General features: G+C 35.9%; 1 protein-coding gene across 1 annotated transcript; it reads left to right on the forward strand.

The window, feature by feature from the left end:
- Positions 1-2,661: 2,661 nt before the first annotated feature.
- LOC128549224 (uncharacterized) lies at positions 2,662-3,696 on the forward strand. Its single transcript, XM_053525740.1, has 2 exons — positions 2,662-3,064; positions 3,225-3,696. Exons 1-2 carry the CDS (start codon positions 2,740-2,742, stop codon positions 3,641-3,643), a joined length of 744 nt encoding a protein of 247 aa, XP_053381715.1. The 5' UTR covers positions 2,662-2,739; the 3' UTR covers positions 3,644-3,696.
- Positions 3,697-16,187: the final 12,491 nt, after the last annotated feature.

Raw genomic sequence — 16,187 nt, forward strand, 5'->3', positions numbered from 1 at the left:
CATGATTTTCGATTAAGAATAATCGATACATATAAACAGGAATGGAATATAAGTGTTAATAATAGTTCAGTACTAGATATGTATAGAATATTTAAAACAAGTCATGATTACGAATGCTATTTAGACGTACTACCTCGTAGTCTTAGATTTTATTTTGTTAGACTAAGACTTTCTGCTCATCCTTTAAGAATACAAACGGGAAGATATTTACGTAACAATATTCCACGAAATGAGCGTTATTGTTTGTGTTGTAATAAACGAGACTTAGAGGATGAATTTCACTTTATTTGTATTTGTCCATATTATCAGCAAATACGTAAAAAATATATTAAGCGACAGTATTTGTAAATCCATCAGTTTTTAAGTTCCATTCATTACTAAATTCGACCAACAAAGATGAGCTTGTTAATGTGTGTAAATATATCAAAGAAGCAATCCAAAAAAGAAATTTGGTTATTAATAATACATTATAAAGAACCCATGTCATTGTATTCTCACTTCCTTTGTTAATTACATTTTATTTGATTATAAACTATATGTCTAGGTATAGTTTTCTTTTTTCTAGTTGTTAATAACATGTTTGTTACTTTCTTTAAAATAGTATGAACGTGACTATGTATATTGTAATATTAGTGTTTAGACGATGTACGATGTACAAGTCTCAATAAAATTCTGTTCTGTTCTGTTCTGTTCTGCTCTGATTTAATACTATTTACTTATCAAACACCCAAGCCAAAGGGGCGGACTTAACATATCCTCAAGCCCTCTTGAACGTTTAGAATTACAGCAGGAACAAAGATTCGAATTTACGACACATGAAAACTGACCAAAATCATGAGTCTAAACAGATTTGACCGTTTTTCGTCAGTACGTAATAGATTAGCTGTTAAAACTGGTTCCTAAATGCATCTCGAACTATCATGATCACCTAAGAGCTAGAGTCTACCATTTCTGTGCAGACTACAGCACTAACTGAGCAACATTATAGTGTTCAAATTTCGTAATGAGGCCTTCTTTGGATGTATTTCACTGGCTTATTAGAAATCCGTCGGAAATGCAATATGTACAAAATTTACAATCATTTTAATAGACGTGGATCAAAACAACTTCCAGCCTTAATGAACGTTGTGAATTCCAGCAGAAAGAAGGATTCTGTTAATACTGTTGTTGGTAGTTACCGCGGTAAAAACAAAAAAACGGATGTTACTGCTATGCCAGGCTGTAACAGAACTATTAGTTCTTCCAGCTGTAACTTCCAACATTCAGTAGCTGTACTGATGTTACTGCTGTAACTTTCCAAGAGTAACAGCAGTAATACTGATTCTACTGATGTACTGCGATGGTAGCATAATGGTCTACTTAAAATGCTGCGCTGTAGTTACGACAGATAACGTGCACATGTTCATATATATATGAGTAATCGTGACAATGCGAAACCGCAATAAGTAATTCTTTCCTCTTATGGAAGCACTTGCGTTATCAGGAAGTTCAAAATATTTTAGAATAAGATATTAGACACTATTTCATAATATGCCCACGTTGGCTAAAGGAGTAAAAATGAAGGAAAATATTAGGGATGGGAACGAATATTCGAATATTCGAAAATCGATCGAATATTCGAATATGAAAATCAAATTCGAATATTCGTAAATTATTGTATTTTTTTTTTCAAAATAAGTATCATTGATTTTGGGCAATATGAGCATGCTAATTCTACAGATTAAAACCATGTCATGTTTGTTTATCGCGAATCAAAAGATGTCCAATTAACAAGAAAATAGCAATGCATAATTGGCAGGGGCCATCGTTACGGATTAACAGTTTGCAACAGGCGTCAATGTGTCAGATGCATGTCAAAAGATGTCCAATTAACAAGAAAATTGCAATGCATAATTACCTGGGGTCATCGCTACGGATTAACAGTCTGTATTAGGCGTAAATGTGATCTCTTTTTATCTTTTGTTCATGTTCTGTTTTATGTAACAAGTTGTAGATTTTTTTTTTTGAAAACAATACCAACTTGTAGATATTGTCGATCTTTTCACAATATTTTGTACGACGTTTCAGACCATCCGCAGAATCGGTTTTCATCCGCCATCGGCCGTATTCGAATTAAATTTTGAAGTACTTTATAATAAAATGAAGCAATACCATATGATTGATGCATAAGTTCATGTTGAAGGAGGTTTAAGTCTGCCTTACTTGCTTTTTACACGACGATTTTTACACGCCGATTGAAAATTTTCAAAATGGCGGCGGTAATACAACAGCGCGTCACGTGTTTAAATAGGACGACCTGCTATTTTCAGATAAAATTGCGACGGTCTAAATTATAATCGTTTTGATTTTTTGTATCATTTTGAAGCTAAAACACTGAATTAGTTAAATCTGTTCATGATTATACTGATAGAATCGTGAAATAAAACGCTAGGATCGGCGGGATTTGCTAGGTTGGATCGGGTTACCCGAAACAGACATTTTTTGGCCTTATTACGTACGATGATCCACGCTTTAAACAAATGAATACGTTGTGTATATGCCAATCACTTAATAAGAATTTAAAGCTTCCATAAAAACAAACCGAATATTCGAATATATTCGAATATGGCAAACCGAATATTCGAATATTGATTTCAGTATTCGTTCCCATCCCTAGAAAATATCATTTTATGTTTTTCCCTTTACCTACTCTTTCCCACAGTTTGTTCAGCTGCCTCGATTGATGAACGCTTTCAGAACATGGAACATGTCATTCAGACACTCTTAGCAGAAAACAAGGCGCTGAAAAGTCGTTTAGACAATCTCGAGGAACTGCAACATCGAGTACTTGTGTTGGAGGAAAACTGTGGGATTTCTGACAAATCGATAGGGAAGGGAGATAATCCATCATACACATCAGAAATCTACCAAGAACCCGTGTCCTCTGACGAAGAACAGGCTGATACAGCTAATAACTCGAATGAATACACAAACCCCGATAGAGACGCCATGGCTCTGAAAATGACTCCACAGCATAGGATAGTTACATCGAGCGTAGCGTCGTCATCTTGGCATTTATCAAAGCGTATGTTATTTTTCAATTCATTTATATATTTGTCTATTAAATGAAAACGATTATATGATACACTTTAGAAACTGACTGTCTCCGAATTTTAAAATGTATTATTTATTAAGCTACAAATTCAATGTATCTAGCTAAAACAGACACTCTACACATTTTTCAGGTGCTGCTCAAAGCGAGGTGGCGTTTCATGTGTATCTAAGCGGCGAACGGTGTTACAGCAATCTTGAAATATTCAAATTCGACGTAGAGCCAGTTGACGTTGGTGGAGGGTATAATACTGCAGACGGAATTTTCGATGCCCCAGCTACAGGTCGATACGTATTCAGCTGGACTGTTGCCGCGCCGCAGGGAAGCTGGTTTTCGGCAGACTTGATCATCAATGGTAAGGTGCAAGGAGTTGTCATGACTGATTCGGATTTAGGCGGATCTGGCAATGGCGTTCATCCAGTAACAGGAGTTGTTTTAGCAAACGTAAACGCTGGCAACCACGTGTATGTCCGTTTCAAACAGGGAACAAGCTGTCATGTAAAAAGTGATTCGTATGTGCGTACATCATTTACCGGCTGGCTGTTGTTATAAATATTTTTTGCAAGAGCAAAATGTTGCATAATAAAGTCGATAGAGGATGACAATAGTTCGTTTATGTATTTTCTCTCGACGTATACCTTATTACATGATATGATATACTTCATAAAGTCCACTGTTGTATAACATTATCAACTAGAAACTGCTTTTGTAAAAAGCACTGTCTACTCTATAACCCTTTATTTAAATGAAAGGTCGAACTTTATATGTAACAACTGGCCATAGCAGAAAGAAATTACATGCATTGTATTGATAAGAGTACGAATAATTACCAGATTAATAAGTATAGATCTATGGTTTCCGGTTGGTGGCAGATTTTCGTGGTTTGTTCCGGAATACAACTTTCCATTGTTTCTTGTGGAGTACAACTTTCATTGATTTCTTGCGGATTACCTTTTCCTGGTTTCTTGTGGGTAAAATTTTCCTTGGTTTCGTTGTATTTGAGTGTGACATGTATGGTCCATAATCATATTAGAAGTAGTACACAGCAATAAACAAGAAATTCGTATTCACATGTCGTTAAATACAGCAACACGTTCACATTGGCAGGAAACCATCTCGGTTTTGGCTATCCAGCTTGTTATCAAATATGGTCAAGAAAGTATGTTCATACATATTCTGACTAAGTGTGGTGAACATTGGATAAAAATGCTCAAGTTATGCAGTTGATACTATCAATAATTGCATTTTTAATTAATTCAAGGGTCATAACTGAGTCTCGAATGCCTGGGAATATCCGGCTTGTCATCTAATATGTTAGAGGCAGTATGTCCATTACTATTGTGACCAAGTTTGGTGAACACTCAAGTAAGAGGGCGGATACTGTCAATTTTCACAATTATTAATCACTAATTCAATGGACGTAACTGCAGTCACTGGTACAATCGAGATGTCTATCAAACTTGGTCGTGATATTATGACCAATGTAATATATATTGATTATATACTCTTTTTTGGCGTTCTTTATGTTTGCAGATACTGTAACGTGATTTTAACTAATACTGTATCATCAACATGACATCCTGAATTGTTGCTTTCATTAGGGGGTTTCTTTTATTAGCTCAGCAGGAACAGAGCAGAACAGAACAGAACAGCAAGACTTAAACTGCACCGTTATTTGGTGCAGAGCTTTCAATACTTCTACTTAAACTTAACATTATTGTTCCACATCTTCATGCACATCATATGACACAAGGGTCATAAAACTTGAACCAATATTTCATGAATTATGCCCCTTTTTACTTAGAATTACAGTTTAATTTTGATGCTTTTCACCATATCTCTGTTGTTACTAAATGGATTTGATTCAAGCTTAAAATGGTTGTTCCACATCATCACCAACATTATATGCACAAGGGCCAAGGTCCATAATACTGGCACCAATATGTTGTAAGCTATGCCCTCCTTTTACTTAGAAATTCAGATTCAAGTTTGATGCACTTTTGTTCTATCTCAGTTATAACTGGATAGATTTGATTCAAACTTAATTTATTAGGCACATGATATGACTCATGATGCATTACTCTTGTATAAATTTTTCATGAATTATGTCGCTTTTATACTTACTCAATGTTTTGATACACTTTATCTGTTTCTCTGTTATTGCTTTATACTTTTGACACAGATATTAAGCTGTTGTCCAATATCTTCATCAACATTGGAGTCATTACACACTCCAGTCACAGCTTCAGCTTCCTCAGATGTTCCAAATATCACTACCCAGCATCGAAATAGTCGAGCGCGCTGTCTCCTGTGACAGCTCTTGTTTACAGAGTTTTTAAGGGATCTACTCCAAACTTAAAGAAAACTGCCACTAGTTTGTGAACCAGTACAATTTGTCAAGGCATATGTGCTACTGTGGTGTCCCGTTCATAAAATGCAAACATTGGGCAGAATAAGACAAAAGCTTGCCAGACCAAACTTTCAGTTTTCGAAGGGCCAGTCGCTGATTTCACAATTATGAAGTAAGCGTAGTATGCCCTTTGAAATGATACAAAATATCAATACTTTATTACCAGATAACACATCCTACATACAGTGTTTCAAACGTAGGAAAAAAATAGAATTATAACAGCCGAGGAACCGTACGAATATTTTAATATTCACAATACAGCTTTTTGCTCGAGCTGGCAAACCCACGTGACATTTCGGTATCGTACACAGCGGGGAAATCTTTCGATTCAACTTACTTTTTTGTTTATAATTTCTTTATGACTTGAGTTATTTTAATATTATAAAACATGTCAAAGACGAAACGAAGCGAGTGCTTAATGCCTGACAGACGTTCTTTATACTTTTCTCGAACACTTCGCTCAAAGGTTTGTCTGTAACGAGTACACTGAGATTTGGGCAAACTGTTTGAAGAACGTATTGAGAAAGTATGGTAGACGATTTGTGCTCGATTTATCTTATAAAAATCCGTCAAGTAATAAAAAAGAAATCATGGTGGTTACCAGAATCGAGTTATTCTTCCCGTGTGTACGATACCGAAAAGTCACATGGGCTGGCCACCCTGAAATAAATATATAGCAGTTATTTTATATGAACTTTAATCCTAGGTACGATCTTGGTCTATAACCGATATGAGTAAACGTTACGTAATTATATATCAAACTTTTGTGCATGTTTTAACCTTTACCCTGCTAAATTTCTAAAATGGACACTTATTATTTGAAGGGATATTCAATGAAAATTTATTGACTGAATAGCGAACAATGCAGACCAGGATGTGCAGGCTGATCTTGGTCTGCACTGGTCACATAGGCAAAACCACTTGCCGACAGGAGGCTAAAGGTTAAAGTCGTGAATATGAAGCGTATATAACATTCTGACCATGTCAAATTTGATCACAAAGTGAGACCTCTTTGTTTTTGAACTCACATGACTAGAAATTGCATTCTGCAGGTCTCATTGAAATACTTCGTGGGAGTAAAAACATACAAAACGGAAATGAAATTTGGCTCTCGCCGCATGCCTACATGGCGAAAAGCCGTGTCCCAGAAGTACAGTGTTCATATTAAGGATGAATGTGTGTATAAATTTGGTATTATATATTTCAAACTCCTGTAAGAGAATAAAAAGAATACTATTATCAAGCGATAACTTTTGATATTGTATGACCGTGAACGTTAACCGATAAGGTTTAAATTGCGTTCAGCAAATATGCCAAATATTTTTATGTGTTTGAAAATTCTTAACAGAGTTGAAAAGGGAGATGACACAAAACACTGCTATTTGACATTTGAGATTCACTTAACAGCATTGACCTTGAACCCAATGTTTGAAAGTTGTGTTTTGCATGATGTCTCATTATGGAAATATTTGTAGAAGGTAACTGCCAAGTTCTCCGAGGGAGTGAAAGGATAGGAAACGGTCATCTTTATTTAACCTAACAGTACAATTTTGACATTGAACCGTCATCTCCTTGTGGGAAAACTTGAACTGAATAATTTTAAAATCTGTAAAAGATACGGAGTTAACCCAAAACGCCGTGGTTTTGCATTTTACATACGACCTTGAACTACAATGATAGAAAGATGCGATTTGCATTTCATCTTATTATGCCACAAACACTAGTTTTGTGACCAGTTGAAAATTCCTCATTGGAGTAAAATACAGAGCGGACATGATTTTGCGACAGACGGGCCTACACATGGATGGCCGTATTAAAACAATACACCTACCCAGGAAGCATGGAAGACAAGATAAAAAAGCATTCGCCCAATTCAAGGCTTAATATTTTTTTCAGAGAGTATTTAACACAGACAGCTACACATAATCTCAGTAAATAAATCAGAAAGGGATACCACTAACCTGTTTGGACTGAGTGTTATTATTTTTGTTCTTTGTGGATTATGGAGTCCACTTAAAGTTAAGCCCATGTCGGGGGGGGGGGGGGGCGTGATAGGGTGTTGTACTTCCCTCATTCTCTTCGAGTCTGCCATTATTTTCTTGATTGAGCTCTTTGCTTGTAGTAATTTTATTACAAAAAGACTCCTAAGACTTATGTTTCCGTTGTTTTGTAATAACTTATTTAGCCAGTCAAAGTACGTCAAGTACTATTTGCAAATAAACCTTTCCTAAGATACATGAGGAATTTGTTCTGAAATTCTTTGTTGCGCCAGGTTAGTCGTCTTTTAGATCCCTGACTTAAAACAGTCGTATTAAGAGAAAGACTTGGAGTGACCGAAGAAATTTGTTGGTTAAATAACCATTTAACCTTCGATGAATAGTAATAAACTCAAAAAAGTTTTGAAAAAAAAATCTGTAGAAACTCTTAAGATGAAAAAGTAGGACAATGTCAACTTGGAGAACAGAAGAATAGGCGGCGGCTGTTACCACTAAGGAAGGTAGCACAGTCCAGAAGAAAGCGAAATACATGTAGAAAACAAAAGAATGGACACCACTTTAGATCGTGAAAGAACTAATGATTCACGAATGAGTAATTGTGTAAAGTAAATGAATACTTGAATCGAATTTCCTAACTCCTCTGTCAGGGGTGTGGAAATAACAATATTTTTCACTTGTCCATGGACAAACGAAACTTGTCCGCAGTCAAAACTTACTTGCCCAGATTTTCATCATTCAAGCATGCATGAAACTAATAGTATATAATTTCTTTGTTTTGAACAATAATCTACAGGTTGTAACAAAAGCAAACATAATGAAGTGTAATATACTGTAACTGTTTCACAAAGGAAGCTTCCAACACTTGCTTGTGTTCGTCCGCGAGGTAGAACATCAGACAGAAATGCCTAGAAGACTGTCCATCATGCCATGCAAAGCCGTATTAGGACACATGAAACTTTCTGACTCGTACTTGCGAGCTCTTTGTGCTCTGACTGTTGATTTTGCCGGCAGACAAAGTTGTAACGAGGAATTTGTCCAAAACTTTGTGATAACTGTTGTACTTTTTCGGTTTCTATTTGCCGAGTACCGTGTGCAAAATTCACGCAAGACCGAGACAGGGAACCAATCGGAACGCAGAAAAAGATATGCTAAATTTAGATGCAGTATGGTTTTCCCAAAACTGCTGAAATCGAGATGCCCTCAGCGGGTGTGTCTCGTACGTCAAATTAGAAACTCCATAACCTTGAAGCAATGTTTGGCGTTTCAAAATTATTCTTTCCTTTTCTCATTTCAAAGCAGAAAATTTGTGCTTGTCCGCGGACAAGCGGAATGCAAAAACTCACTTGTCCCCTGTCAAAAAGTCCCGAGTCGGACAAGCCGGACATAGGAATTCCACACCCCTGCCTCTGTAATACTGTGATATTCGTGTCTGAAAACTAACTGAAGGTGTTGAAAGTCATTCAATACAGGAACTGGCATCCATCCATCAATTTCCAGCTAAAATTTGCGACCACGCGAAACTATTCTCACCACAATAAACGCTTCAGGTCAGTCATTTGCCTGATATCACAAAGTGCGCAGTATGAGCCATTTTTTTTCAGTCTAACACTGATATTTCACTCGTTTTCATTGTTAACGACAACTGAATTGCAAGCTTAAAATGCCATGTACCATGAATTGCTATATGTATATATATAATACCTTCGCTATATTTTCGCATATCTGTATTTTTATGATCTTTCTTTCACTGCTTTCAACGCATGCAGTTGCAAAAAATGACTTCTTTGGTTGTTGGGACGTCTACCTATCTTTGACTACACCCTATAAACGACTGTCTATACCTCCCCTCTTCCTCTTGCGAGTGATCAAAACAATAAACAGACACGCGGAAGGTAAGAAATCGTCTTAAAATTAATTATTTTGCATTACATTGTATGTGTATTTAACTTTAACGATAAGTCTAACATAAATATGTGTATATGGTGATATAATATATGAAACTGACAGGTAATGTTTACAAAATGCTGCCAAAATGTTGACTGATCACACTCATTGCATGAAAATTCACTCGACCAAGTCACGAAACTGTTGTAATCCAATGATCCATGATCCAATTCTGAAATAATAAGTATGCTTTCGCCATAAATATATGTAAATAAGACGTTTCATATCTGTTGCGTTTTTGAATAAAAATAATTTTTATCTAGTCGGTGAAAAAAACATTCACTGTATGCCGACTTGCCAATTTTGATATTTGATCTGAACGCGTATTTGCGAGTGACACTGTATTCCATTTTGCGACTACAGTAGGCGGTTTATGTTCTTTAAAGACGTAAATGAAATAAAAATGCATACAAAATTGTCTCTATTGATCAGTCGTCATGTATATATTGTCATTCAATGTCGAATCCCTCGTGCTATGCTTGTACTAATCCACTGGGGACGGGGGTGAAGGGTCTATGGCTCGCTACCCTACTTAATTATATAATGAATTAAATGCGTCAGCATCGTTTACATGCAAATATTCCGTGTTGGTTTTACACACATATACCATCATAAAATACAGAATTAGAAACTGAAAGTATACACAGTGTCCCTGCTATGTCATGCAAGAAATAACGCAAAGAAATGTTACCTGACGATTTCAAAATATCGATGAGATGAGACAGGAGTGCACTGTAGGTTGAACTCCGTCCGTCTGCCTACAAAAGGATCCTCTGATTTTTTTAAAAACTATTGCACCCGCAAGTATCCTGCGAATGAACGTATAAATAGAAAACGATAACGAAAACATTATCGGACAAGTCGATTAAGTCTTTATTGGTAATTCAGGGATTACTTCATGGTAAATCAGTTAACAAGATTCAAAAGTAATACAACTATTTCGTCACGGATAATGGTTTCACTACCCAAGTCCCCTTTTCTCAATAAACATGTTGTCGTTACAAATACCGTGCGCGAGTAGTGCAGCCGTCGTGTTTACTACCTGTCATGATTCAACCGTTATTTCTCATGTTTGAAATAATTTACATTTGATAGTGATAACGCTTGCACACGCCGGGAATCTGTCATTGCGGAGTTAGTTGGTTTCATTGCTAAGCCTGGCTCAATCCACTTCCGTTGTTTTAAACATGGCGTGAGTTCTGTCTCGTCTTTGTTTGAATATCATCGGCAAATTCCGACATTTAAATCGAAAGCTGTATGTTATTTGGTAAGTTTAAATGTATGAGAAATGGTTATCAAATCACGGCGGGTAGTCAACACGACGGCTATATGTCCATGTACAGCTAAGGTACATGTGATGGCACCTACCTTGATGCCTCTAGGGTGTTAACTAGCTTTTCCTTAGATTTGGCCTGGTGACAAATTTTTTGACCCATCTGACCCAGATTTGAACTCGACTTATATATCATCAAAATGAACATTCTGAAAAAAGTTTCATTAATATATGGTCACAAATGTGGCCTCTAGAGTGTTAACAAGCTTTAGTTTTGATTTGACCTGGTGACCTAGTTTTTGAACCCAGATGACCCAAAATCGAACTCGCCCAAGATTTTATTTAGGGTAATATTCTGACCAAGTGTCATTAAGATTGGGCCAAATTGTGATCTCTAGACTGTTAAAAACTTTTTCCTTTGATTTACCTAGTGACCTAATTTTTGAGCCCAGATGACCCAGTATCGAACTTGTCCAAGATTCTACTGAGGGTAACATTCTGACCAAGTTTCTTTAAGATTGTACCAAAAGTGTGACCTCTACAGTTAACAGTCAAATTGTTGACGACGGACGACGAAGACGGACGACGGACACAGGGTGATCACAACAGTTCAACTTGAGCACTTCATGCTCAGGTGACCTAATAAACCCTTATTTTTCCTCTAATGACACTTCTTCTTGTAAAATGGGGACTTACTAGTATTTCGTTTGCAGATATATTTTCAGTTAAATAAGAAAAGTTTCATGTTAAATGTCGTGTGTTTATGGAAAATACAAAGACAAAACTAAATTAGAGCTGTTTACTGTGCGACGCCGTCAAGAAAGCGATCCACAAAGGGTTAGTGGATTAAATCTTGCCCCGTTTCACTACAAATCACCCCATTTACTGTTAATATTTTCAAAGCTTGTTAGTTCAATGGGCTGAAATCCTAAAAGATATAGTCTTGTGTGCGACACATCGTCTCACGATGGTCTCATAATGGTGAACATTTGTGCCAAGATATTTCAGAATCCCTTAATGCATAAAGAAGTTATGGCACGGGCACGAAAAACACACCATGTTTAACCTTTAAGTGTCACTTTAAAATGAAAAGGAAATGAATAAGACGGACATTAACTACATATTGCCGATATTTGTGTGTAAACTTTGAGAGAGGTAGGTGTAATAGTATTGAAGTAATTGCACGACCAGATTTATGAGGACACATATACAAACAGACAGAACAGACAGACCGCATGGTGACTCCTATATACCACCCTCCTTCAGCTTTTGTTTACGGGTTATAATTATGAAGATATATTACAGGAGCTTAGGAAACGCCGATATTTTATACATAAGTCTGTCGCAAACAGGCATACAGTCTTTTTCCGAAAGTTACAAGCACTTGTACAGTACTAAAGCAAACATGCATACAGCCAGGTAATCACACCAAATCTTCTTTCATTGACGGTTATAAACAAATTGGAGATTTTAGCAATGATTTTATTTTATTTTACCAAACTAGTATTGTTTCTTTATCCATGAAACAGTGGAATTGACATGTAGGTCACTCTTCAAGCAAGAAAGTATGTACTTTTGACGCCAACAATGTACAATTTATTGACAAAATCAGTGATCAATCGAGTTTTTGCTATAATTCTACCTGCAATCAAACTAACACATTATATACAGAAACAAAACATGTTCAGCTTCAAATAAAATATAAATATACATACCTTCAAAGCAAATCAGTCAATTTAAAATGCTGGTTTTTCAACTTTTAGCTGTCAGTTTATTGTTTTGATCACTCGCAAGAGGAAGTGGGGGAGTACAGTCGTTTATAGGGTGTGTTGATGACTTTTTGCTGTTTTTTTTCTTTGAAAGGTGCGTTCACGTCTTTATGGTGTCTTTTACTGACGTCTTTTTTAATGACATTTAATTATAGCATCACCTTTTTGCAAAGCAAATACCAATTATAATTTTCTTTATCGTTTCCAGAGTGTATGGAGGCAAGAGTAACGTGTGTTAACAGATTCTCGCACTCACGCGCTGTAAAAACACTTTTACATACGCGCGGACAAAGCGTAAAGGTATTACAGCCTAATAATTCCGGGCCGTCTCGGCGGGTGGGTATTACTAGTACAATATGATTTTTGTTTGAAAACAATGAAAAAGAGAGAAGCTTTCGAATACCATGGATTATATTACCCAGCTTTCCTTGCTGAAAACAACTGGTAAGCTGAGACATAGTTATCTATCGCAATCAACCTTAATGAAAAGTTGTTTGCAATCGATGGATTTTACCTTGGATTCAATCAGAAAGGGCAGAATCACTGCTATGTCATTTGACAGAATGTCATTTTTGGGTGCTGAATATCTATTTATTTAACAGAAACAAAGGTTGTACTCTTATTATGTTCGTAAGTAAGTATTTGCGGAATTCAGTTCTTTCTGTTGACTGGTTTTACCCGTAAATTTAGAACAAAAAAAACAACAACAAAAAACAAGAAAGAAAACAGGACAACAGGACGGCGAGCAAACGTTTACCAAGATATCATTACCATTATTATATGATACAAGTAAGTATGAGAAAGGTCAATAAGAACTATCTTTTTACTGTAGGGGTTAGGAGTAATTGGTGGGGAGAGGTAAGATGTTACTTAGTGTGAGAAATGTAAAGGGAGGGTCGTAAATTGGTGTGGAAGATGCAACATGTGTATAAGGGAATCTAAGAAACCGATGCAGGATATAAGTTAGTGAGCTTGGGAAATGGGAAAGGGGAGAGGTTGTGTAAGTACTGTGAAATCATAACTAAAAGATAAAAATACAAGTATAATAGGTAAGTGTTAGAAATGGCACAATGTTTACCTAATCTGTTCCATAATGTTAACTTACATAAAGCAAAAGAATACTTTATTATGAACAGACATTTCATTTTTGTGAGCATCTTGAATGCCGGTATACTTTCGTTTACGGAGACGGCAAATAACACAGAATTCGGCCTGAAATGCGTGACACTTTGCTCAGAAATCATTTCTTCGTGTGACCGGCATCCCCAGGTGTGAATACGGCAACATAAAAATTAACTAAATATGAAAATTCAAATTTTAGTGGAAGAGAATAACCTGAAATTCAGCAACAAATCTGCATTGCATTTATGGCATATCGCATTATGTAAATTGCTACGAAAATGCCAAGCATGCGATTTCAGCATTACATTGTAATGAATTAAAAAAGAAAACCCCAAAAAACATGCTCTTAACAGCAAACAAAACCGAGAACTACTTGAATCCAGTATTTTACACGCCAATGTGCTATTTATTGCCTGTAAACGACGACCTAGGTGGACCAAATTGTCCCGGTGCATAATACAGCATAAACTGAGCAGTAACTAAGCAGCAAAATAGGTTAGGCTTCCTTTGAATGTATGCCGTCGGCATCCTGAAAATCCATCGGCAACGCAATTTGTAATATTTATTGAACAAACACTCCAGCCATATATCGATGTACGTCAATACATTCTTAATTAAGCTCTCTTGAATGTTGTGAAGTACAGCAGTAACAAGGATTCCTGTCCGTTTTACGACACATGAAAAATGCTTAAAAAAATACGATTTTAAGTAGATTTGGTATTTTTTCTAGGTCATTATGCAATAATTACTAAATATGATTTCAGAGCATACAAAATAAAGTCCCCAACTATGACTTACGGACCACGGCTTTGCTTGAGTCCATCGCACAACATTAACTGAAACCTAAAACATGTTAACCTGTCGTTTTAAACCTTTCTTTGAACGTATGCTGTCGGCACAAAGAAAATCTATCAGCAATGCATTGTGCACTTTCCCTTGACCAAACATCTCTATAATATACTGACGTAGTTCAATGCATCCTCAAGACCTTCTGGACGTTGTGAATTACATCACTGTAAACAGTGATAGAAATTTAATGTTTGTCTGTGATAATTGTATGTTAGTAATATTTTAAAATATAGTATTATCATTGACTTTAAATTAATAATTGCTATTTTGATTCCTTTTAATTAATCTTATTTAAAATATTTTATATTTAATATTTTATTTCAACTTGTATTGTAAAACGCCATTGAATATGTTTTAAATGTAGAAATAGGCGTTTAAGCAAAAAAACCAGTTTCAGTTTCAGTTTCAGTTTCATCAGTAACAAGAATTCGAGCCCATTTTCTGACGCATGAAAAATGACCAAAATTACAGTTTTAAAACGTTTTGTCTGTTTTTCGTCGACACATTATGTATTTATTGCTAAAGCTGATTTCATAGTCTATACGGTCCCAAACGATGATTCAAGTTGACCAAATCTCGGCTCGAGTCCTTCGTTTAGATACAGAAGACAGTACCTGAGCACCAAAATAAGTTTCGTAATGACTTCTTTTGACGTATGCCGTAAGCATCTTAAAAATCCGACGGCAATGTAATACGTACTATTTATCAAACACATTGAACGTAGATAATTACATCAGAAATTAAGATTGGAGTCCATTTTACGACACACGAAAATGTCCAAAATTATGAGTTTAAACAGATTTGACCGTTGTTCGTCGTTACCTAATGGATTCATTGCTTAAGGTCGATCCACACCTTAGGAGCAGAATGCAGAAGTTTGACGCATCAATTGCTCGTTTTTCTGTCATAACTTCACTAAAAATATACTGATTTCATTTTTTTCCCAATTGCGCATTGAGTTGACTGTTCCGGTGCACGTGACAAAATCTAAATGTATTTAGTGCATTACAAGACCGCCGATTTTATGAAAACAAATGGGCACATGCCGAAACCGTTGTAAATTTTTTATGTGCAAATTTATGCATCGGCAATGCAGTATGTACAGTAATTGTAATAACTGTCAGTATATTGACTTGTTTGAATACAACGTCAAGTATAAATTGCAGCAGTAAGAAAAATTCTGTTAAAAGCTGTTGTTACCGCTGTAACTTCCAACATTCATAGCAGTAATACTGATGTTACTGTTATATCTGCCAGCTGTAACAACAGTTACAGTAACTACTACTTTTACTGCTGTAACTTCCAACATTCATTGCAGTAATACTGATGTTACTGTTATCTCTGTCAGCTGTAACAACAGTAACAGTAACTACTACTGTTACCGCTGTAACTTCCAACATTCATAGCAGTAATACTGATGTTAGTGCTATATCTGCTAGGTGTTACAACAGTAACAGTAACTACTGTTGTTAATGCTGTAACTTCCAACAGCATTACTGATGTTACTGCCATAACTGTGGTAACAAAAGTAGTAACAGCAGAAGTAATGATGATACTGCCCTACCGTTGTTATAGCATATGGTCTGCGTTATAGTTATGATAGATAACGTATACATGTGCTATCAAATTAATTGATGCTTTCTTCACATATATATATATTTATATATATATAAATAAAATCGTGACAATGTGAAACCGCGATAAGCAATTCTTTCCACTTATGGAAGCAACA

This window comes from Mercenaria mercenaria, chromosome 16 (genome assembly GCF_021730395.1).
Source record: "Mercenaria mercenaria strain notata chromosome 16, MADL_Memer_1, whole genome shotgun sequence".
Lineage (NCBI taxonomy): Eukaryota > Metazoa > Mollusca > Bivalvia > Venerida > Veneridae > Mercenaria > Mercenaria mercenaria.